The sequence below is a fragment of the Hetaerina americana genome, unplaced genomic scaffold (genome assembly GCF_022747635.1).
Source record: "Hetaerina americana unplaced genomic scaffold, ioHetAmer1.1.p SCAF_6, whole genome shotgun sequence".
NCBI lineage: Eukaryota > Metazoa > Arthropoda > Insecta > Odonata > Calopterygidae > Hetaerina > Hetaerina americana.
In genome coordinates this window covers 32,236,837-32,263,174 of record NW_027287205.1, presented here as the reverse complement: position 1 = coordinate 32,263,174, position 26,338 = coordinate 32,236,837, and the positions used below count along the sequence as shown (strand labels likewise).

Below are 26,338 nucleotides of genomic sequence, written 5' to 3'. Positions count from 1 at the left end.
TTCCTCCGCGCAAATGTTTGAAGAACGGTAAGCGCATTTGTAACGGCGCTAAATTTCAATACAGCTCTTAGCAACAGACCGACACCAACCTCAGTCGCCAATTTATATAAAAAATACACATATATATATATACAGAAATATATATACATACATATACAAGTATATATACACACACACACCCACACACATAAATATAAATATATATATATATATATATATATATATATATATATATATATATATATATATATATATATATATATATATATATATATATATGTATATATATGTATGTATATATATATATATGTGTGTGTGTGTATATATATGTATATGTATATATATATATATATATATATATATATATACACACACACCCTGATGTGAATTTCACACGCCGTATAGGGCTTAGTTCTGGGTGAACTCTACCATCACCTACTAAACCGACCTTCCGGTTGATTACTGTGTTTATGGTTTATATATATATATATATATATATATATATATATATACACACACACACACACACTAGGAATTAACAAAAAGTATGTGGCTTCTCACAATGCAAAGTTCCTATATTTTCATAATGTTTTCTTGAAAAAGGTAAATATTATTAGGCTTTCAAGTTTGTAAGTTAATAATTTATTTTCTGAACATTAGATATTTGTTTCCTTGATGTATAAGGTACATATATACACTGAAGTACTTCTGGGATTATTGCATGAAATAAAATATTACTGCATAATTTTGTGATGTAAATCTATTTTTCAGCTATTATGTACAATGTGACATTGACTCTAGTCTAAAAAGAAAGGAAATGCAAAATCTAAGGAACATGTTCTTGTCAAAGACTTGAAGGACAAAATTCACAATCTTTACATATGTAAGGCTGTCCATAGGCTGTCCAATTAGTCTGGAAGACAATACTTCCAGTGGCTTGAGCTACCCTCCATCTCCCAAGAAAGGGATTAAATGGAAGTTTGGTAACTTCTGGATAAAACTAACTTCACAGGACTGTCAGTTAGCACCTTCTGAAATTCCTTTCAGGCCTTAACATACTATATAACATACATTTGTGGTCCACTTGGCAAGGTAAAAATAAAAACTATTACTTCTGAATACACAGTTGCTCATCTTCTTGAAAAATAGCACCTTTTCCATATGATGGACAAAAATGTTGATTGTATGTGATTACATACCAAGTAACTTCAATGGCCTACAGTGTCTTTTAAACTTTACATCAAATATTCCAACTCCATTTCAACCTAGAGATAGGATACCACGCAGGGCCACTTCTTGCAGGGCAAACAGAGACCATTTACATCACTTGAAATTCAGATCACTCAAAAACAATCTATAAAACCCATTGGGTCATATATATTCACAGCCTGTATACTACAACTAATTTAGTTAATTACTGGGTTTCTTCATCATACCCTATACTTCTCAAAACATCCCACATATTTGATACTTCTTCTCCTTCTTCTTCTTCCTCTTCATCATCATCATCTTCGCTAGGTGACTGCACAAAATTTTCTACTTCCAGTAATTCTTGAAGAGCTTTCTCTTAAGAACAGGAGAAAGCAAATTTCATAAATTAGAGCAATACCATAAAGTATGACTTCATCAACACTATTCTAAACTCTGCAACTGCTCCAATATTTCCACCATTTAACCTTTTTTACATTACTGTATAGTAATTCAATGTAAAAAACTATTTAAAATGAGATTGACCTCAAGGCTTCCCATTTAAAATTTCTCTTTCTCTTATCTGAAGCCATGAAAATATTAATTACGCTGGTGCATTCTTAGGAAAGATAGCGTTGTCCATCGCTAAAAATCCAACAACAAATAAATATAGTGTAAATACTTGATGTGATTGGAAAATGTGCCTTTCAGTACGGTGAATTTAAAATTAGATGGTTCATATTTTTCTTATTTAAATACATTTGAATCTATACTTGGGTCGGTGGCTCTTGTGGTGGGATTAATAGTTTACTTTGCATTCCTCTACAGTCACACTGTTCAATTTAAATGTATGGGTTGCATATGACATAGGATACAGAAATGTTTGCCCTAATCAGAAAAGATGCACCCATATTTCATTATTTCCTTAGTTACTTTGATGAAGAGAAATGGTATAATAGAGAATATAAAAAAGTACATGCCTATTTTTCCTTAGAGTTATTAAGAATGCCCGTCCACTTGTATCATTCCAATACCTGAGATATGTACTGGTGATATGGAATGTACTCCATCAAGAACCGCAAAGTGCAAAGATTTATTTGCTATCTGAACTATTTTCATACATTTTACAAAATTTTATGCATATAATGAGGAATTATAGGTTGATAACTCACTGTTTTACAATATGGTAATTTTCAACATTTTGTTTGTAACTGCCATAATTACCAATTATTTATTAATTTAGTTAATTTCAAATGTGTGCTTGAATACTAAAAAAATTTGCTAATTTTTAGCAGCTTTTGCTATTAACTTTCAACTTTAGACTTTCAAAACGGAGCAAGACCTCAAAAAATTTACTCCTTAATTCTGGTTTCAGATGAAGAACAGTATCAATTACTCAACTTCAGTTTCACAGCTAGATCTGATTATAATGAAACTAATGCTTTTTTTGAGCCACTGGATGTTTTAACACAAAATATACTGAAGATAAATGGAGGCAAGAATAATAAAGCATTTTTAGAAAGATAACTGACTATTATTATTGTAGGTAAACTGCCAGCTAAGATAAGTTTTGGATGAACACAAGCTACCAAACAGTACAGTGACAATTCCCTTTTCTCTCCTAAAGAGCCGATTTTACATCCCATCCTACAATAAGCTTCACTTCAACTCTGGATACTTCCTTCCCCTCTTCATTCCATCCAACATCCCTATCATATTCCTGCCCCTCCCTTGTTTGCCTAACATTCTCTCCTCTATCACAGTCTTCAACATCCCATAACTAATCAAAATGCATGAAAACTTCCCTGCCACCTTTGGATTTCTCCCAACAAACCTCTCTCCTCCCTCACTACATGTAGCACTTCATTGTTTTCTTTCCTTTCTGCCCACTTCATCTTTTCCATGCTTCTCCGCACCCAAATTTCAAAAGCCTCAACTCTATGCCCATCAACCTGCTTTAATCACTGTGTTTCTGCTCCATACATAACTGTGCTCATATCTAAGTTTTAATGAACCTTTTCTTGACATCCTTACTCAATGTTCCTGTCATCAATTCCCTCCTCCTAGCTCCAGGAGTCATTGGAATGTACAAGTCCTTCAACCACGTCAAAATAACTAAATTTACAATCTAAAACAACAACATATAGGTAAGAACTCTGGGCGCATTTTCTATGGAAGTTAAACAATGAATGAAAAGCTAAAGGCTATTTCCGATTTAGGTCTAGGTAAGTGGGAGCTAGATAAAATTGAGATTGGTATATGAAAACAGGTATCTTAATTATTATTTCATATCTAGACTTAATTAGAATTGTAAAATTAATTTACTCATATTTTCTATTTCAAACAAACTTTTTAAATTGATTATGATTTCCCAAAAATTTATAAATTAGTCAGGTGCTGAAATTTATACGTTATTTTAGGATCAGGATAAGATTCATATAAGTTTTAGATAAAAACTTTGAGAAATGTTTGGTTTAAAGGTAGCAGTTGCATAAGGAAAATTTTCCATGGTTAAATAATGAATTAGTTTAGAATCAGCAAATACACTGTAACGATTTTAGTGTTTCACCAATGACGTCTTCAGCTCGACATAACTATATTATTCATAAAATTTTGTAATTGAGTTTACTTATTTTTTCAGAAATTAATGCTTTCTGATTGGTTCGGGTAACATCACGATTTTTAAAAAGATCTTTTTTCCAATTAAATACTCCATGAGATGGAAAAACTGTTTTATGGCACTCAAATCAAAGAAATCCAGGAGTTAGGTCAAGTTTAGGCAAAGTGAAATTCAGAATTATAATCGCTATCGTGAATTTGAATACAATCAACTGATGGTGCTGCATAAGTACAACTTTGTTCAGATCAGCACATATTTAGATATAAGAAAATGGTCCATACTTTTTGAATATTCCTCTTATTTGCAATCTCATTAATTTAATCTCTTCCCCTTTATTAATCTTAAGTTCTTAGTAATGGCATTGAATCATTAGCATTCAAACACAACACTGGTCACAGTGGAAAGAATATATTTCAAGTTATTTACCTGTTTCTGGGCAAAAATTCTTAATTTTTCCTTTCAATTCCTTTTCAATTTTTGAAAGGAAAAGCACATAGCGAGCACCAACTGGGCCTCCATGAGTATTTTTATGACTATAATCTTTCCTCATAATTTGCCCATTAATGAGAACACTTCCTTTAACAGTGTAGTGATTCCATAGGAAACCTTCTCCACTTGGTGTATTCAATTCTGGATGATCCCTTCGATGGAGTGCTCTTAAAATAAATAAACCCAGTCTTATGCAGAACGATTGATCATGTTCCAGCTTCTTATTTAAGATAATTGTCTTGGAGGCATTGTAGTGCACCACTTCATCTTCCTCCATAACAGTGTACTCATACTCTACACGGGGAAAAAAGAAAACACAAGAATTATTAAAATTGATTATTCCGCATAATTGAAGAGTAAATAAATATTATACAAGCATAAATTCTTTTACACTGGCCTACCAATCTAGATTCCAATATTTAAATGGCAAAGGAAGCATAATGATGAAATCAAACTGATGTCATAGAGGTATTTCTAAGGTTGGGAAAAATAGATTCTTAAACAAGGTGATGGATGAATTTTGAGAAAGTAAAAAAAGAAAGAATATGCACCAGAAAAATGAATGTAAGCAAGGCACTGGGGGAGAGAATATGTCCGTAACATAAACCAAATCAAGGGTCAAGAAAAAAATATGGAAGAGCATTTCTGAACTATATCTAAGCATTTGAGAGGTAGGATTTTAGCTGGAAGACTTAATTAAGATAAGTAAAATCCTGAAGAGAAAACTATAGGACAAATAAGTTAAATTTCACATGCAGCTAATTTAGGACTAAGAATCATCAGTTTAAGACTGCAGAAATTGGTAACAACTAAGCAGATAGTGTTTAGTTCGGGTTCAGAAAGGAAAGAGTAACTTGTGAAGCATTTTCCAACATATCCAGAATGTCTCTGCTTACTTTGTTAGTTTTAGGAAGGCTTTAGAGTAACGGGCAAAATCCATTAAAGCAATACAAAATACAGGAATAGGCTGAATAGATTTTTTGAAACGTCCGCATGAATCAGACTGTACAAATAAGAGTAGCAGATAAAGAAAAAGGATGGGCAGTAATAAGTAGGAAAGTTATACATTTCTTCCATTTCGCCAGTGTTTATTAACTTAAGGACTGGGAAAAAGTTAAAGGAAGAGCATTAAGCAATTGAGGTGAAAATCAGTAAGTCCTCGGAATAGATAAAAGTTCAAATTTAAGATGAATAAGCATAAGTTGGCCAGTCAGACAAGCCAAGTTATGGGCTTTTGGTCTAAGTGAGACAAGAGAGGATCGATGCATGATGCATGGGATGAAGATTAATTATAATAAAATGAAATTACCATATTTCCCAGCCCATAATATGCAAGCAGTGATTTTTTAAGTTAGAATTTATAGAAAAAATACTTGGACCAGACAAAAAAAGATCTAAGTATTTTAATGTAAACACTTCATAAAATCTAAATGGAATTGCCTCATGAAAAATTATCAACTATATCAAAATTTGAATGAGGAAAAATATAGGAGGAAGATGATATGGGGAGATGATGGAACTGAGATAGACAGAGAATGTCTCATGTATGACAAAGGAGGAGGAAAAGAATATGCATTTTGGGCAATACTGAAGTGAATTAAAAGTGCAAAAAGCTCAAGAATGCCATAGCAAGGGAAAGGGTTCCAATGGTCAAGAAAAATAAAGTTTCTTATGAGAAGAAATGCTTTTAAATAAATGATGATATTTTTCAAGGGGCATGCAAAATTCAACTCTAACAGGTAGACCACCTATAACAATGATGATTAGTAAGACAATCTGAATCAGACGTACACTTGTCTGATAAGGACATAAATATCATATCTTTAAATTAACATTAAAATGAAGGATTATATTGATTTCAACCCTGATGTGCCATCATATTCGTATTTTTTTCATACTGTATCACTCATTACGAAAATTAGTAATTAATCATTAAAGGTAACAACCAATATTTTATTTGGTATACATACCAGGACTTATGATACTCTGGAAGTCACACAAAACTGCATACAGGATATTGACTAAAATGTTTATGATCCATCTCCTGCAACAACATTTCTTGCTTGGCTGTTTTTCTTCAACGTTTTCATTACCTGATCCCCGAGAACTTGATTTTGAAATAGAGAGCTTAGACAGGGACTTATATGGTACATTCTCTTCAGTATCCTCATCAGCATTTTCATCATCACCTAACTTCTCTCCCTGCTCCACAATCACTCTTTTATCATCACTCTTTTTCTTGTGGCTCAATCCACTTGTTGATGGCTTTATTTCATCTGCCTCAACTCTACTTTCACCTGGTTTTGATACTGTCTTTTTTAATTCAACAACCTTCTCTACAGATTCAGAACTTTCCTTGCAGCTATGGACAGCAGCATCACTTTTTCTCTCAATAACTTCTACCTCATCATTTGTAACATAACAAAGCCAATCAACTTGGTGTCCTGGTTGTGTTAGGGCAGCATCCAACCAGTGAAGAAAGAATATTGCAATCCTGGTTCTGAACTTGTACCAATTTTCCTAATTAAACAAAGAAAAGAATAAATGCAGGAACATTTCATCACAATACTCTAAAGTAACAATTTACCCTTTGATTGCTATGGAATTTGATACAATTACCATATTTGGTGGCATATGAGATGCACCCTCATTTCATAAGGACACACACAAGAAAAAAATTTTAAAGGTCCATGTGAAAGTACAACACTGCACCAACTTAAGTTAGAGTTTGCTTTAATTTTTGTTTCAGAAAAGCCAAATAGATGAAATGATAGCGGACCAAAATGTCTTGCTGCTGCCCAGTTGCCATGTTTTTTAGCAGAGTCTAATAATCTTAGTTTAAATTGCATTGTGTAGCTTAATCTCTCATCTCCTGTTGCCATAGTTATTACAATAATTTTTTTAACAATTAATTCCATAGTTTATCCGATATCTCACCCGCACCTCTTCCGGTACCACGGAAGCAAGAAACACATTTTTATTTCACATAAGAGTGATAAGCTTCATAATAATTCCAAATATAACATTAAATTGAATAATAAATTATATATATATATATACACACATTCAAACACGAAATCCCGCCAAACGGCGAATAAATACTCATATATATAGAAACATATATAAGGAAAAGGGATAGGAACACGTATAAAGGACGAACACAATAGAGGTGGGGAAGGCGGAATCGAACGGATCACAAGAGTAAAAATATTTCCTCAACCGGGACTCGAACACCGGATCTTTCCACTTGCCGGGCGGATGCTCTTAACCACTTGAGCTATCGAGGATATGTAATTTACCCTGAGATCCGTGGGTCTTATATGTCGCCAAACGCCCCGATTCTTTAGCCAAGAGATGGCGTCAGGGGGCTGTTTCACCCACCAAAGGAGAAATAGACAATACACAAGAGGAAAGGACAGAGGTTAGAATTCATACAACATCATACAGGAAAAGAACATGTGTTCGTCCTTTATACGTGTTCCTATCCCTTTTCCTTATATATGTTTCTATATATATGAGTATATATATATATATATATATATATATATATATATATATATAAGTAAATATAATAGAGACAAAATAGGTAGTACTGACTGTTTGGAGTAAATATATAATTTAGCACTGAGTGTTAACCCATTGAGCTTGAATCTTCACGTATGAATTTACAAAAATCTGCCATTACATGACTGTGCAAACATAACTGTTTGCACAGTCCTCGCAAAAGGATTTTTTTCATTTATATTCACTTTCATTTCATTTTTTCATTGAATATACTGCTTGGATGCAGATAATATTGCAACGAGAAATCTAAAATGAGCATGTTTAAGCTTGGTGAAAATATTAAACTATAATTTATATGTGACAGTCTATAAGTTCAACACAGTTAAATCACATCTGACATAGATGTGTTCAAAGTGAAAATAATCTGGAGATCTACATAAATTTTTAATAACTTCAATGTTACTTATAGATCAAAGACCTTCAGGGCAATGTAATTCACACCTCTGGATATTAGCTTTACCCTATTGACTCCTTCAAAATTATCTTCATCGACCACATTTCCCAGGATGGTAATCAATATTTGGAGAGGGCATACCCCTGGAAATGAATTTCAATTTTATAGATGTTATTCAAGAAAAAGGAAAATATAAATGAAATTATTCATTAATCAAACAATTGAGAGTCAAATTCAAAGGTAGAAAGATATGATATGAAAGTAAAAAACATTACCTTCATTGAACATCCAAACACTGTCAAACTTGTCTTGGTAAGAAGTATCCCAAGCTGCAATATATTAAAAATGCATTGAATTTCACTTGTGGTTTATCATTATATTTATAACATATAACATATATATACTCATTTATATAGAAACATATATAAGGAAAAGGGATAGGAACACACATAAAGCACGAATACAGGAGAGGTGGGGAAGGCGGAATCAAGCAGATCTCGAATGCAAATATATTTTGTAGAATGGGATTTTTATATATGTATATATATATATATGTAATATAAATATTCATTCACATGGAAATAGATATAAGGATAAGGGGAAGGTGGAATCAGGAAAATCAAAAGTGTAAAAATATTTTTGTTTGCCGTTTGGTGGGATTTTGTGTTTGAATGTGTATTAGGCCATTGTGGCTCTTCTCTTCTTCTGGCTATGCGTGCTACAAACCGCACTGTTCATATCCTTTATGATGTTGCATGATTGCTAAACTACTATCTTTTCCTCTTGTGTGTTGTCTATTTCTCCTTTGGTGGGTGAAACAGCTCCCTAACGCCATCTCTTGGCCAAAGAATCGGGGCACTCGGTTGCTTCAAAGCATCACAGATCGCATGTAAATTATGTTTCCAGGATAGCTCAAGTGGTCAGAGCATCCGCCTGGCAAGTGGAAACATCCGAAGTTCAAGTCCTGGTCTAGGAAATATTTTTACACTTGTGATTTACCTGATTCCACCTTCCCCACCTCTACTGTGTTCGTCCTTTATATGTGTTCCTATCCCTTTTCCTTATATCTATTTCCATGTGAATGAGCATATGTATGTGTGTGTGTATATATATATAAACCATAAACACAGTAATCAACCCGAAGGTCGGTTTAGTAGGTGATGGTAGAGATCACCCAGTACTAAGCCCTATACGGCATGTGAAAATTCACACATCAGGGTAGCGGGGCCAGTTCCTTTCCTTGTGCTGGTTATGGTTTCCCAGGATGACCTGGTACCCAAAAAATCACATAGCTTGGGTGGAGCTGCAGGTGCCCAGAGTGCCTTGCCGGGAATCGAACCCGGGACCCTCCGGTCAGCAGTCCAACGCTCTACCCACTGGACTACCGCGACCTACATATATATATACATATATATATATATATATATATATATATATATATATATATATATATATATAAAATATCTTCGAAATGGAACGCTCTTCGGCGACACACAAATATATAAAAACACAGATGTAGATTTTTAGAATATAGAGACACAAAGAAAGGACACTCACAATTTGTTATTTTACGTTTCGACAGCACGGCTGTCGTCTTCAGAATGGCGTTCTCGGGGAAGAGCGGAGAGGATGTGCGGGGGAGAGGTGGGGGAAGGAGAGGTAAAGGGACCAATAGGAAATGAACAAGGGGGTGGGGGGGATATGTAGGCAGCCAATTGATGCATTCAGTGGGCTTGGTTCAGCCCGGGCGGTTTGAATGATTGGGCCACCCAGATATGCGCCATCTCGCGGGTTCTCACCTCTATTATACTCGCAGATTTGGGAAGGATATTTGGGAAGGAAGGATCCTTCCCAAATCTGCGAGTATAATAGAGGTGAGAACCCGCGAGATGGTGCATATCTGGGTGGCCCAATCATTCAAACCGCCCGGGCTGAACCAAGCCCACTGAATGCATCAATTGGCTGCCTACATATCCCCCCCACCCCCTTGTTCATTTCCTATTGGTCCCTTTACCTCTCCTTCCCCCACCTCTCCCCCGCACATCCTCTCCGCTCTTCCCCGAGAACGCCATTCTGAAGACGACAGCCGTGCTGTCGAAACGTAAAATAACAAATTGTGAGTGTCCTTTCTTTGTGTCTCTATATTCTAAAAATCTACATCTGTGTTTTTATATATTTGTATATATATATATATATATATATATATATATATATATATATATATATATATATATATATATATATATATCACATTACATAAATATACACACAAACAATAGTTAATTCTAAAGATTACGTCATTAATCAGTATTCATTTTTACTTCCACCACCTATGGGTAAAAAAAAATATTTCAGAGAATTCTCACTCATGGGGGAAGAAAAGAAGAGAGTTCAGTGGAAAGGGTCCAGTTAAAAAAATTGATTCCTAGGAGCGCTTCATGCCTTTGAATTCTTGAAAAATCCCAGTTTCAATAAAAAGGGGTAGTTAAGAAGGAATAAATATGTTTTGAATAGTGAAAAAATAACCAAAGGAATAAAAAACTTTCAATCAACAAAGCAATGTGTTATAATTAAAGTGTTTTTTTATAATCCTTTCCAATGAATTAATGAATTAGTTTTTATTATTGCCCAGTCTTAACATAAAAAAATTGTCCATTTAAAAGCTCTTGAACTCAGCAGATCAATTATCATTAAAATAAAACAGAACCAACCTGAGTTGACGCATAACTTTTGTAACATAAGTGGGTATTCTCCAGTGACAGATAACAGCCTCATTAAAAGTGGAAGCACTCGGAGGTGTGGGTTGATGAAGATGATATGCTTAACCACGGCAGACATAACCAGTACCCTGGAAATATATATTTTTTCTCATCATAATGGCATGAATAAATGTCTGCCTTAAAAATACAAGGAAACAGTTTTTAATAATTTGAATGCTTTGAGGGGACATGGAAGCTCAGTGCATTGAGTGTTAGGCTACTGACAGGAGGGCCTGGGCTCAATTACTGGGGATGCCTATGGAAACCCTCAGGTTCGCATAGGCTGCATGATTTTTCATTCACCAGATCTTCATGGGAAATAATAGGTGGCACAGGGAAAGGGAAACACTCAGGGAAAGTCTCCCTGCCTTGTTGTTGGAATTTTGCAAACCTCAGGTCTTAGAACTGGGTGAGCTCTACCTAAACCCACCAAACTGACCTTTGGGTTGATAACTGTGGAACACTTTGAAGCCTTCACCAGAGAGAATATACTTTCATAGATACACATATGGTAGATTGGAGAAACACTGCTAAAATTGGCCTTTGGACATGATTTCCTGTTTTTGTTTGCATCATGATGAGGAACAGAGTATGATGCTGAAAACATTCATTACAATTTCGTCAAATCAGGAGTTTGTTGTTGTGTGTGCATGTGAGTTGAAACTTACTCTAAACAATATGTACATGATTTGACGACTACCCCTTAAATCCATGAGGCAAACAAACATCATAAAATTGAGGTAGCAGGGTTTTCAAGTTTGTAATGTAGGCTGACTGTCTGGCAACTTCAATCAGTTCCAAAAGTATATACACAGTAGAGCAGGTCATCTCATAATCCAGTTGGCTGTCCATTTCAAGAAACTGTGGGCCCTGACAAAAGACAGTTTCTCTAGAATATAAGAGATTTCATTTGTACCCGTACACCTGTCTGAATTTCACAGTTTTCAATTTCTTTAAAAATCCATGCATGGCTGTAACATAAAGGAGTCTTTCACCACATCTCTGACTCCAAGTAAAGGGTAATTTTCCCCCGCATACAAAGGATTTTAAGCATTTTTTCATTTAAGTCTCCATAACCTTTCCTAATTTGTTCACTACCCGGAGGATGACTTTTTCAAGTCTCTCACAAAAACAAAGGTTGCTGTTTTAGGCATAGAGGGGGTGTCAGCATACAGCATAAATCTACATGGTTGCAAGCCCAAAGATAGTCGATGCCTCATCATACAGCAAATGTCCATGTTAAGGAGCTCAGACAGCCTCATAAGGGACTTGAAAATGGTGTTCATTTGAGTTAGGTGAGTTTAACGGGTTTTATGAATGATAGGATAAGCTAAGAAGGGTGGCATTCTCGACCCTCACTATTTTGGATACTGGTAATAACCACAGATACCGTACAACATCCTAATTATGTTTTTTTTATTCATTGGCCTTATTATAATGACCAAAAACCTGAGCATATTCCTGAATATCCCTCTAAGACACTATTTCTGAAACCTTTAGCCTAAGTTCTTGAAACACAGCATTCCTGTGTATTCAGTGATTCAAGGGATTCACAATATTAAAAATGATCTTTTTAGCATGTATAAAAACAATGTATTTTAGTTGATAAGATGCTAAATAATTATCAATTTTTGATTCATATTTTTTGAGAATTTCGGAACCTTTGTAGCAAATATTAGCTTGATAGATGAGATATAGTTTTTTTTTTGATATCTCCAAATTTTCAAAGGTAAAACAGAATCAAAATTTAATATAGCATTATGGGTCTTATAATAGATGCAAAGTGATTGCTTATCAACTGTCTTTGTATTGAGCCTTTACAATAGATCATCAATCATAAGCTATTCAAATGGATGCTAAAAAATGGCAAAAGTATAGTATTTAAGTTATAGAAGCATGTTATAGGTATCAAAAAGTTTAAAAAAATGTAAATAATACAAGTACCACCTGAAATAAACTGGATGGAATATTCATATTTGAAAGAAGGAAGAACTCAAGCAAAAAATTGAGAGGACATTTTTTTTCAAATAAAAAAGTTGAAAAATTATAATTTCAGCATCTTCATTTTGTTGACTTGAGAATCCATTGATGATGTCAATTGTCAACTAGTTATTACCATTAACTATTGAGTGCTTTTTCAAAAATGAATTTTTTAATGATTTCTGGATAGGAGGAGGATCATGAATGAGCTTTCTTAAAATTTTTACAACTTATTTGGCATGCAGTAAAAGTTAACTTACGCTCTCCTTGAAAGTGCCACATTTTCACTAAGACTCGACAAGAAGGCTAATATACCAGCCAGAGTTCCTTCCAGTATCCTTATCTCCCTCTGTTGAAAATCATAAAATTGAAGTAATGAAAAAAAAGTTATACAAAAATACATCACCATCAAATAGAAACAAAAGGGTTAAATGTAAAATTAAATTCCTTACCATTCCGGAAATCACTTTACAGATTTGCTGAACAACAAGAAGAAAGTCATATTTTAAAAAATCCTTGGGCTCACCATCTATTTCTTGTTCTGTCTTATTATCACAAGTTTTATTAGGAGTGGAACATTTACGGTTGAATTCTGTCTCATGTGTTTTTGCACTTGAATTATCCTTTAAACTACTCGGTGATTCACCTACTTCAAAACGCAAATCCGCTGAGTTTCTCACACTACCATGTCCATCCACTGCATCTGCTTGAACCAACTCAGATTTCACCTGCATAGATGTACCACATATGTGACAGATATTGTCTTCCTCTTCAGTCTTCTGATTGTGAGATGAAAACACCAATGCCATATTTTTTGATACTCTGACCAAAACAGCAATAAGTGCTAATGCCCTTCTAATTTCAGGCAACAAATCACTTGGACACCACGGCCTAAGATCAAAGAAAAATTATTTTTTACTAACTTGCATAAGAATTAAATATCATGAGTATAACATTAAAAAGGAAGTAGGGAAAACTAGTTCACATTACTATGATTAGCACTAAGTTACCAGTCTATGTACTGAGCCCAGTTTAATGGACCCAGCAATTAATCACTTCTACACTTCTAAAGCCACATTACTCACATAACAATAAGAAACCTTCAAATTTCATGTGGCTGTACATACACCTATTTTTTAGCTCTACATATTTTTTAACATGCAACACTCAGCAAAAAAAGTCTATTATTTTCTTCTTTCTCACTCCACATTCTCCCCTTTATCATCGCTGGGAGAAGTGTTTAGAATTGAAAGGAAATTATGTTGAAAAATTATTACATTTTTTTCCTAAGTTTTTGTTTTCTCTTAGTTAGGTTGGGTACTTCTGGGAAAACCCTCATAGGTGCCAATTTAAGCTGGACTACCCCAAACAATGAGCAGAAAAGCTGGTTGACTGCTAATTATACACTGAGCTTGAAAGCCTACCTCAGGACATGAGAGGATTACAGCTGCAAACCTGTTTCTGCAATGAAACCAAAGTAGAAGAAGATTCCATGCCAGGATTTTCCTGAACTCCTAAACCTGATGACTATAAAAGAAACCAGCCAAAAATTTTGGTCTTCTTAGAAGACTAGTTTGGAAGATATGTCTAAAATGTATTCAATAAAGTATTTCTTATGAGCAGCTATTCAAAAAAGGAGGTGAGCTTCATTTACTTGCATGTATAAATAAATAGAACATGGGAACAACAATAGAAAGGTGTCTAAGCCACAGATCTCTTCCCAGAGTGCTGATGGGATACATTTTTACTCATGAAAGATTACCAATTACTACATGAGAAACTTGTTGTGCCAGCACTGATGTCTGGTGGTGATTCCGAGAACCTTTCAGTCTACTACTGTATATCTGTAGTCTTTGAGTAATAAAATATGCATAAGCACCAAAAAATTGTATCATTCATACATAAGCAACTAAGAGTAAGTCATATTTATGTAAATACCCATACAGTAAAAACTATACCCAGATATATTTTCCCCCCAGAACATTGTATAATAATTGGACTCACATTGTGTAATAACCTTCCTCAGGTTATCAAGAGTATTGAGAAAATGTTCACTTTTAAATTTAAAGGGAGGAAGTTTTTCATGTTACATTTATTCTACTCCATTGATGAATTTGAGCATGTAACTATGTTTTGTATGTATATCATGTTATGTCATGATCATTGACGTGCCGTATATCTTGGAACATGTATGCACCCAGATCCTCTGGCAAATAAAAACTATTACTATTATTATTATACCAGATGAGACCACAGTATTGCTCAAGCAGATTATATAATGCACTTCCCCTATCAATAAAAAGCTTAAAAAACCAAAATGAATTTAATACATAAGTCAAGAATTATCTTTGATACTTAGCCTTATAATTAATCAAAGAATATCTTGAACACTGATTTTTATACAGAAAGACTGTAATAAAGATTATTCAATGTATTGTCATTTCTTTATATTATCACCATTCTTGAAACACTAACATCTTGTATAGAGCATTCTTAATGCAACAAGTACTATGTTAGCAATTCCCTGACTGCTCTGAAAAATGAAGTATTATTATTTATTATTATATTCTCAAGCATACCTATATGACATGAGACACTGCAATTCATCCATAAAAGAATTCTCAGCCAAGTCGCAGAACCAATCTTCTATGAAACCATCATCCTGTGACTGTTCCTGGGGTGGCAAAGGTATCCTTCTATCCAAGCACCACTCCTCATACTGCCTCCTGCTCTCCTTCTGAATCTGGTGGGATTTGCTGTCACCCACACTCTTGTTTTGCAATAAAAAGAGAAATTCAAGCATACGCTTCCAGCACCAGTCAGCTAATCTTTCCAGGGGCTGCCCTTGAAAAACGGTCATTTTCAAAAGCTCTGTGATAGCTTCAATACCTTCCCGCTTATTTTCAAAATGCTCTTCTGTGGCATTAGAATCCATTTCAAACCAAACTGGAACAATAAGCTGGCTCAACATTTCTCCTGAAACATATTAATAATGATGATGTAAGCTCTCATGATAAAACATCATCCTGATATCTGGCCAGGATTCCCAACTCATATTAACTTATTGATTAACCATTTCATTGCTATTGATTTAAAACTTCTGATGATAAAAGTAAAGTTAAAGTAAACTAAGAAGCAAAGGAAATTTGTTAAGAAAACATAATGCATCTTTAAAATTCATGCACAAAATTAAGGCGCATTAAAACAGTTTAGTACTATCAATATTTTGGGTGTGGAGAAGGATGGAGAAGGTAAAAGGACAGAGAGAAAAACAAGAGGATGTGCAAGGCATGGTGTGAGGGGAGAACAAAAGATTGTGGGCAGAAATCTAAAGGAGACAGGAAGGATCGATATGGAGTGTTTTGTTTGGTGATGGGATGTTGAAGACTGTGATAGAGAGGAGGAAGTTATGCCAAAGAACCGAGGATGGGGTAGAGGTAGATTAGGCCGGTTTGATGAAATGAAGGAAGAAAGGAAGTAAGCAGATGAAGAGGGGCTTAATGTGGTTTCAGATTTCATGTTTTTTTGTTCGGAGACAAGGGACTGTATCGTTGTCCAGTCTATTTCCATCCAAAACTTACCTAAAATTGCAGACTACCTAATTATAGTTATAATAGCTTTTCATGCTGCTCTCAATATCCTTTTTCTGAGGTGCTCCCATTTTTATTTTATGACACCTGTCTCCCTGTCTTCACTCATAAATTTTTCTAGTCTTCTGGTACTCCTTAATTTATGCTTAATCCAATGTTTCTACATCCCATTTCATTTGCCCTCCCTGTTTTACCCTCTTGTCTCATAAATCCTTCAACCTAACTCTGTATTCACATTCTCCCATTTCCTTCTCTTGTTTACCTTCCTAATCACCTCATCCATAATACATGGTTTCCTTATCCTTTTCCCATTTACTGTTCCCATAGTTTCATTCATGCTTTTGATATGCTTTTTTTATACGTTCCCATTTTTCCACTATATTGACTAAATATTTGTCCTCACTCACAATTTCCTCTAAAGGCATCTGATACTCATATCTTGTCATTCCAGTTTTATCCTCTACTTTTCATTTCCTAAACTGTCTTCCCTGTTCTATGTTTTTGAATCAGTCACCACACTTCATTAGTACTAAATTATGATCTAAATCCATACCCAGTCCTGGGAAACTGTGAATAAATAATTCTATCCCTAAATCTGTTCTTTCAGCTATGTCTAAATGCTAACCATTACATCGTCTAACATATCTCTCTGGACCCACACTCATTTTCCACGGGTATTCACACCTAATTTGGTGTAAAACAAAGTGTTTCTTATGATTAAACCCTGTTTCTTGCTAAACTCCCATTGCTTTCTGGTCATTCCTTACTTTTAACCCATATTCCACTACCTACTCAACCTTCACATACTGTTGCGTTTCAATCCATCATCACTACTAAAAGTTCCCTTCCAGGAACACCGACAATTATTTCCTCTAATTGATCATACATTATCCCTACGACCCTATCGACTTCTTCCCCCATATGATTGCACAAAGACATGTAGACCAGAACAATAACCAAGTTCTATAGTTCAAATTTTACTTCTATTAATAATATTTTATCAGTTGCTTGCAGTATGTTTACCATGCATGCTTCTTCCCACCTTGTTGTTCAATATCATTACCAACTTACACTGACTCTCTTCCCATCCCCTGTTTATTATCCAATAAATATTGCTCCAATAACTCCTGCTATTCTTGCATCTCACCTCACACACATCCTAAATTATCTTTATTTCCTCTCCTTATCTCTCCCCATATATTGTCTAATTTCCTAGTCCTGAGCATCATCCTAACATCCTGAGTTCACTTGTTAGGTCTTCTTTTGCATATTTTTTCTGCTGTTGCTGGCAACTCTGCATTGTAAGGATTTTGTGTGACGAGAGCCATGGAAACCTTGCCTCTCGCGCTGCCGGGTATGATACACAGCCCAGTGGGCCATATCCCATAGCTGCCTGGACTCATACTCAGGTCTATATCCATCATTATTACACAGGATAATAATTAGGGTGATTTCTGTTGCCTTCATCAAGAGTATGTAACATGACACCATCACTCAAATTACCACCCCACTGGGATCAGATGCCTTTGCAGCCACATCACTGAAAAATGGATACTATCAGGACTAACTTTTATCTTATGCTTTATATTTAACCTTAACAAGAGCAATTAGGATTGGTCCCACCAGCACAGCCTAAGGAGACAACAGAATGTACAAGCCCTTAAACCACATCATTACTTGGCGGAAGTCTTTCATATTAGGCATAAATGAAGGAAGACTAACTTGGTAGATTCCAATATAATCTGCCATGTTAGTCTTCCCTCATTCCTACTAACTAGGTAAGAAATAATTCTGAAAGAATTTCAATACCTTCAGAGAGTCGACTGAACATATTTGGCAGGGATTCCTGAATCAATATTGATTTATCTTCAGTTTGGACCCCAGTTTCGGTAACTACAACTTTACTTGTGGTTGCTTCAGGTGCTTTTGGAGCATTTTGCTTGCTTTTCAATTCAAAGTCTGAATGAGCCCTCTTCTTTGGAGTGCTGTCTTCAAATGTTGATCTGGAAAAAATATAAAGCTTGAAAGTCTGGTAATCAAAAATCTAAGAACAATGTGATTCAATGGTATGGATTTATGAAACAATAAATTTATTCACATTAAAAGGAGACAAAGTTGATTGAACATGATTCATGGAATGATGATGAAGAGGAATACGGAAGGACAGTCATTAGAAAGAAATATCAAGGAATTAATAAAAGAAATCAGTGTAGACATATGGCTGTGAAACATTGCATGTGAAACAGAATACTTGTTTTTCAATAATCAAGAGCAAAAATTACTTTATGTAATAAAACTATGTGCTAACTATATAATTTGCACCAAGTCAAAGTACCTCAACATAAGTTAATCAGAAGAAAATAAGTAAATTACCTATTTGGAAAGTCACTGGTATTACTGGGCCTCAGAGTTGTATGCAGCTTAAGTTCCATTGGTTTCACTTTTAAGTTTCCTGCTTCCAAGAGTTTGCATTTTTCAATGGCCTTGTCAACATCATGCTCCTATTCCAAGAAAAACATACACAAAATTTTATCCAAAAGACAACAATCTATCTGCCCATTGATTAGGGCAATGGCACAAATTCAAAAGTCGATGGGTTTCACTTAACTGACAGCAAAATATTCCATGATTTTCTTTGGATAAGCTCTTATTTTCCTCTGATCTGATATTAGAAATGTGCATTAAAAGATGAACATGGCAGGTTGTAAATGAAATAAGTTTTTAAAGAAATGACAGATCAAGCAGAATATATAACAGATTTGAGAGTTGAATAAATGAAAAACTACAATAGCCATAAACAGTTTACCTTTCTAAACGAAGTACAAATGAGATTAGTTGGCTGACGCCACAGGTCAAGGATGGGGTAAAAGGTAAAAATGAAAGGGATAAGAAAGGTGAATACGAATATGCATATTTCGGCCACAAAGTAGCCCTCTTCAGCGTACTGAAGGTGAATCGTCACAACACAAGTCGAAGTGAATTCTCACTTCGACTCGTGTTGTCGTGACAATTCACAGACCTTTGGCAGGGAAAAATAATTACTTGTATGATGGAATTGGGACCCTTAACTCTTTCAAAGTAGGCCCCTTTTGCTCCCAGACATCCCACCGATCCTTCTACTCGAAAACACTTCTGAAAGGTTTCTTTTGGAAAGGTGTTCATCTCTGTCACTGCTTTTTTGCCGTTTGCATTATCTCTTCCCTATACTCCAAACAGGATCCTTTCAATGGCGTTTTCAAATTCAGAAACAACCAGAAGTTGCAAGGAGCCCATCTGGAGAGTAGCGAGTTAGGTGAATGGCTGGAACTCCATTTTTCACCAAATGACCTGCATTAGGTAAAATGAATGAGCTGGAACAATGCCATGATGCAATTGCCAGTTTTATGCCATCCAAAGATCTGATCTTTTGCACTGAATCGCATAACGGAGTCGACAGAGAACTTGTTGATAGTACTCTTTTGTCACTGTATGCCCTTCTGATGCATTTTCGTGATTCAAAATTCCACAGATATTGAAGAGACCATAGCATCGCTTTGATTTTGCTTTACACCTCTTGTGCTTTTTTCAGACTGGTAGACTCGGGATGCTTTCATTGCAACTACTGTGCTTTTGTTTATGGGTCATACCAATAAACCCATGACTCATCTCCAGTTATAAGAGCATTCATAAACTCAGGATCAGAGCTGGTAGTTTCCAGCACGTTCTATTCGGCCTCAAGATGGAGTCCATTCTGATCCGCTGACAGCAACTCAGGGATACATTTGCAGCCACTCTGCGCATGTCCAAAACATGCAAACAAAATTGCACAAATGGAATCTTTACTCATCCCAACCTCTTTGATAATCTCTTAAATAATCAAACGATGATCTCCCATTGCCTAATTTACAACCCTTTCAACAAAACCTGCAATCTAAGCAGTTTGTGATCTTCTAGAACGCTGGTAATTCGTAACTGATGCATGGCCATTTTTGAATCAGTTGAACCGATAAATTTGCGTTGCCCCCATAGCATCATCTTCAAATACTAGCTGAATCTAACAAATTGTTTCCCTTTTAAATGACCAAGCTTATGAAAAAATTTGATGATTTGAAATTTCTTTACTCAACTCATTCAGTCATGTTAAAAGAAATCAAAAAGTGATGAACATATATGACAGCACCTCACTTGGTGATCAGCAGGCAGCGACTGGATCACTCGAAGGTAAATAAAAAAATCAAGCATGCACCTTAAGGTGTCTCCTTCCACTGTGCAAAGTGGCGCTGCCCAAGCAATACTGCTGTGCACTGGAAAATTCAAGGCTGGTTCCTTTTTTGACAGACTTTGTACACAATTAAAACCCCACCCATAATTTATGTGCATATAGTACACTCAAATGAAATGTTTAGGCCTAGCAACATATGATGCCTTAACACAGTGAAAAAAATCATACAAATAAACATCCGTGGAAAAGTACTACCTATTGTGTCTATGTTTTAATATAAATAAATTGCATCTGCCAAAATTATAGTATTCATATTACAAAAACCAGAAAGGCATGACATTTTTGTCATCTTTTGGTAATTTATCCCAAAATTAAAGTTTTTTTAGATTGAAAAACAAAACTCCTCAAAATAGCTCACTTAAAAATGAACAAGTGCTAATAAGTCATGTCTTTCTTAAATCTGCCTTTGGTGTAATAACAGCAAAAAATCCAGTTAACATAACAATGAGGTAATACATGTATACTAGACAGTATATTTAATAAACACTAGAGTAATAAAGTCATACATAATTCAGCAAACAAAACTGATATGCAAGATTCACAAATCTAAGTATCAGCAAAATCAGTTTAATTTAGGAATTGGGTTACAAATTTTTGATATTCTATTCTCCATATAAAGTTGGACTGTTTAGTTCTCTTGCGAAACTCACCTTGAATTGTAATTGTGTTTTAGCAGCTTCGAGCTCTCGATTTAATGCCAAAACCTCCTGTTGATGCTTTTGATTTGTCTTTTCCAACAATGTTGCACGATAACTTTTTTCTCTCTCCAGATCTAAAGCTGCTTCTTTAACTTTCTGCCTTAAAAGTGCAGCTTCCCCTAGCAAAATTAAGAAGACTTTAAAAATTAATATCTGATAACCAATGGCAAATATATTCCCTTTCACTTCACTATTAACCCAACCAAAATCTTTCTTAAATCAGTAATTACTTTTTTACAATGCATATAAACCATATCCTAGGACAAGTACCGTCGCATAGTAGACAACATCATTATCAACAGATACCATGATAAGATGCCATAAAGCACACATAAAAATTAAATATACTTTATCATTGAATGCACACAATAATATATGTAAATTATACTTCACTATGACTTTTGTGACGCCAATTTATTAGTATATTTATAAAAAAATTCAGACGAAATAAATAATTTTTTGATCTAGTATATACTTATTTTGGTTTTTAAGCACAGAAAAAGATTTAATCACACTAATTTCAGGAGGTCTTAGTTATGTATTGTAGTGTTGGAAGTCAGTGTGGTTTTGCTAGGAGAGGTAAGGGAATTGCTGCAAAACCATTTGACTTGTGTCCATGCAAAACCCACTATAACCTGTGGATTACCAATAATGACAATGTACATTGGTGATCAGTTAGAAAAAACACACCAGAGTATATAGGGGTTTTGGAGCACATCTGGTATCATGGCCATCAAATGAGAGAGAGAATGTACTTTTCAATGAATTTCACCGCGAGATGGCATCATCGTGTACAAATTTGTAATAAGATACATGTGTTGAATATACATATACACAGTGACATAGGTAGGGGTAAATTGGAGCTCAAATGGAATTTCATTGGAACCAGTGACCAAGAGAAGGTCAAATCGTAGTCATTCTGAGGGAGGGGTGGGCAACAAGAAATCTGGAATGTGTAAAATGTGGGTGAGGAGGTGATGGTCAATGAGGGGTGGTCAGATAATGAGACAATTGCGGAGGAGGGGTAATCGTATGGAAGGGGTGGAGGATGTGGTCGTCTAACGGACTCAAATTTGCTGAGAGTAATGAAGAAAGGGTGCAGAAAATTTGGTAGTTACCGATTGTTACACTTTACTCATTTTTGAAGTATGAAAACCATAAATGAACATTGTAAGTATACCTGGCAATCATACTGCACTTGAATTCATAATAAATGGAGGCATTATATACCTTTGCTGTCTCTACATTAATGATTGGTAAAATATGACTTCAATGTGGATAGCAGCAGATAGCATCTGGAGGCAAATTTTGTACAAATGGTATAAATATATGGTTCCAAGGGCATGTATTTAGCGATATGAATGCCCAAAAATCAAATTTGTTGAATCAGTTAAGAGACAGCCATTTGATTTAAAGAGTGAACTTAATTTAACTTGTTTTTAATAAGTGTGAAATTGATTTACGAGATTAAGAAGGTCAGGGGCATAATACAATAAATGGCAATGGAAGTTATGCTATACTAATGCAAAAATAAATACGATTTAAAGATTGTTATTTATTAGCCATCTAAAATTTTTACATGCTCTAATTTTGCAGTCCTTAACATTTCCCTAACATTCCTATTCTAACTAGTTCAGTCTTCTTCTGTGTTCCTACTGTTATTTTGCTTTGCAAGAGTTTCATGAGTTTCAGAATCTATTACAGAAAATAGGAGTAAATTGAATGGATAGGAGAATCTTTCATAAACTGTGCATTTCTCAGACTGCACAGGTGCAAGTGGCAGAGAGAGAGAGTTAAGATGGTCAGAGCTAGGAAGTGGGGAAAGGCAGGGGGGTGTTCATTATTGCCAGTACTGTTTAACATATATTAGGTGGAAAGTGTTAAAGAGGTATGAGAACTGGAGATGGGATTGAAAATTTGTGTGGAATTCATTAATTCAGGTAAATCAACGGATGATCAAGCTCTATTATTCTAGTCAGCCAAAGGGTTGCAAGCACTGCAGTAAGCATCGGAAAGTCAGGGAAATAGGTAAGGGATGACAATACAGGTAAGTGTAAATAAAACAAAGATTACGTGGTTTTCAAGAAATAGATATGTATAGATTATGTAAAATATTAAAATAGGAAGGTAAAACTAGACCAGGTGGAAGAGTTTACCTATCTCAGTATTGTTTTGGACCAAAATGGTCAAAGTAGTAGGTACATAAGGAGAAGAATCGCATCAAAAAAAAGAAACTTCCACAAGGAAGAAGGTATTGATGATAGGAATATTGAGTAAGGATGTTAAGAAAAGACTTGCCAAAACTTTGATATGGAGCGTGGTTTTGTATGGTGCAGAAAAGAAAACAAACGAGGAAGTGTTAGTCAAGGTGGGGGAGGGGAGAGGATTGTTGGGGGAAATCCAAAGGAGGTAGGGAAGATGGATTCAAGGTATTTTGATTGGCGATGGACTGTTGAAGACTATGATAGAGGGGAGAATGTTAGACAAGTGAGCAAGCAGCAGGAATACGACAGGCATGTAGCACGGATTGTGCTCAGCAATGCTTGCAACCACTTCCGGCGGCAAAGCAAACAGAATAAAATTACTGCACAGCCATAAAATAACAAAAAGTATATAAGACAAAAGAAAATTCCACCAAAAGAGTCCACTTGAAGGTTTTGTTTTTGAGTGGTGAGGGTAGCATACACTCTAAACTTGAGATGCACTGTACATTAAGGGAAAGAAGGTAAATTCCTTTATTTGTAATAAGATGTTTTCCAGTTTTAGCAATCAGTACTGTGTGCATTTTAGACAGGGTTGTCCAATTCCATCACCTATAAGCTATAAAGTTTATAGCCTGGGACGGAATCACAGAGGTAAATGAGTAGAGAGAGGGATAATAACTAAGTATCTGGGAAATCAGTTATGTATTTGGCTCGTAACATTTTGCTGAACAGTTCAGTGAAAAACCAGAGGCCAATGGAGACTGAAATTACAACTTGTTTTAAGGGAGATCTGCAGAAAAGAGAGCTGGATTTCAGATTAGAGTTGAAAATAATAACATTAAGGAGGGCTTTGTTTAAGCAAAAGAAATACGATTACTATGCGCTATCGATAATCATCACTAGAATTCCAATGTGCATAGTTAATATCATTAATGTGGAGAGAATTATTTCCAGATGTCGTAAAATTTCCAGTTGTACTGTAATATAGTTTCCTTTCTTCCCTTTTGATATATATATATATATATATGTATATATACTGTATATATATATGTATGTATATATATATATATGTATATATGTATATATATATATATATATATATATATATATATATATATATATATATGTATATGATATATATATATATATATGTATATATATATATATATGTATATATACTGTGTATATATATATATATGTATGTGTGTGTGAAGCTACATTGGCCATCGAAATCTAAGAAATTTTTGATGTCCTTCCCTCTCTGGTTATCTGTTTTTTTAAATTTCTTTCCCCAACCATTCTTCATGACGCAGTACCTGATCAATCTTATTACCCTTTTTACAACTACAAAACATATCGTCATGTAAACCTGGGTCCTTGAAACGTGATCTGGAGGGAAGGGCACGTTTAAATGCGTGCACATTATTAGTATAATGATAAAAACTACCATGTGTTCGCCTTCAGGTATTTAATTCCCTGTTTTTGTTGCTAAAATGGCTGAGAATAACTGCAATGCCAATATTTTTGAAGAAGTATGTTCATTAAGTAAATATAAAGTCTAATATTATACACATGGCAACAGTTAAGTAAACAAAGGCGGTGCCCAGAGTCAGGGAAGCGAAAACACGAATTATTTACCTGCTTTGGAGAAGGCTTCAGATTTTAATCTTTCTATTTCTTTCTGCAAAGCTTTGAAGTCCTCTGAGTTATCCACAGGTATTGGAGGATCACATTGGTCTTGTGTCTTTAACGTTGAGTTATCAACCAGTTTTCTCGACAGATTCTCGATTTCACTCCAAGGTTTGGACCTTCTACCTTCTCCAACAACAGTGGGCATTGAATTGGAGCGAGAACATCCCCTTCCAACCGCATGACTCTTGACATTTTCCACTGCCAAAGGCTTGATCTCACCAGTAACATTTACTTGAAGATCATGCATCCGGCGCTCGGGAAATTTAGTTTCTTTAATACTGCTACCACTATCTCGGAAAGCATCATGGCATACAAAACCTTTCTGCCCTCCAGTAACTCTTTTCGTGAAAGCGGTAGCAGTTTTCGGTTTGAATATACTGGCCGAGGATTTTAATGTAGGTTCACATTTAGGAACCGGGGGCATTAGTGGAAAAGCCTGACTTTCCAATTGTATGACTTCTTGTACAACATCACTCTCAAGCTCGTCACCCCAAAGGTCATCATTTTCATCCACATTTTCGAAACTTTCGTTTCTTGAACCACTTGTGGATGGTTTTTGAATTACTTCTAACTTAGGTCTCTTTGGGGATCGACTGCTGCTTCCAAAGGTGTTCTCAAATTCAAATCTTTTCTTCTGATTGGCCATGGTCGCCTTTAAGAAAAGAAATTAGTTAAATAGATTGCCTCGTCTCCTCCATGGATTGTTTACATACTAAGCCCACACATAAGCCACGATATTAATTAAATCTGGTTAAGAAAATAAACATACTCACGTAATTACTGATATCACATACCTCTGTAATATTAATTTAATAGATCAACATATATTGATCAAGGCAAATTTGGAAGACAGTGGGGACTTCCCATTTTAGTTGTTCGCGGCAAGATACAAACAATCA

At 35.1% G+C, this 26,338-nt stretch overlaps 1 protein-coding gene across 1 annotated transcript; it reads right to left on the bottom strand.

Annotated features, from left to right (window-relative positions):
- Nucleotides 1–766: 766 nt before the first annotated feature.
- mus304 (mutagen-sensitive 304) lies at nucleotides 767–26,338 on the bottom strand. The gene is made up of 14 exons (XM_071593855.1): nucleotides 26,234–26,338; nucleotides 25,386–26,091; nucleotides 21,496–21,662; nucleotides 18,958–19,085; nucleotides 18,394–18,587; nucleotides 15,574–15,970; nucleotides 13,447–13,885; nucleotides 13,255–13,343; nucleotides 10,967–11,103; nucleotides 8,531–8,584; nucleotides 8,322–8,398; nucleotides 6,268–6,817; nucleotides 4,235–4,591; nucleotides 767–1,566 (listed from the first exon to the last, which is right to left on the bottom strand). The coding sequence occupies exons 2-14, from the start codon at nucleotides 26,083–26,085 to the stop codon at nucleotides 1,415–1,417; spliced, it is 3,441 nt and encodes a 1,146-aa protein (XP_071449956.1). The 5' UTR covers nucleotides 26,086–26,091; nucleotides 26,234–26,338; the 3' UTR covers nucleotides 767–1,414.

Bases quoted from the DNA above. Each gene is read 5' to 3' on its own strand.
- mus304 (XM_071593855.1), bottom strand. From the start codon at position 26,085: ATGGCCAATCAGAAGAAAAGATTTGAATTTGAGAACACCTTTGGAAGC. The intron at 19,086-21,495 runs GTGAGTTTCGCA...TTCTTGGAATAG, and splicing joins AAACACAATTACAATTCAAG to GAGCATGATGTTGACAAGGC. The intron at 11,104-13,254 runs GTAAGTTAACTT...ATATATTTCCAG, and splicing joins GTGGCACTTTCAAGGAGAGC to GGTACTGGTTATGTCTGCCG.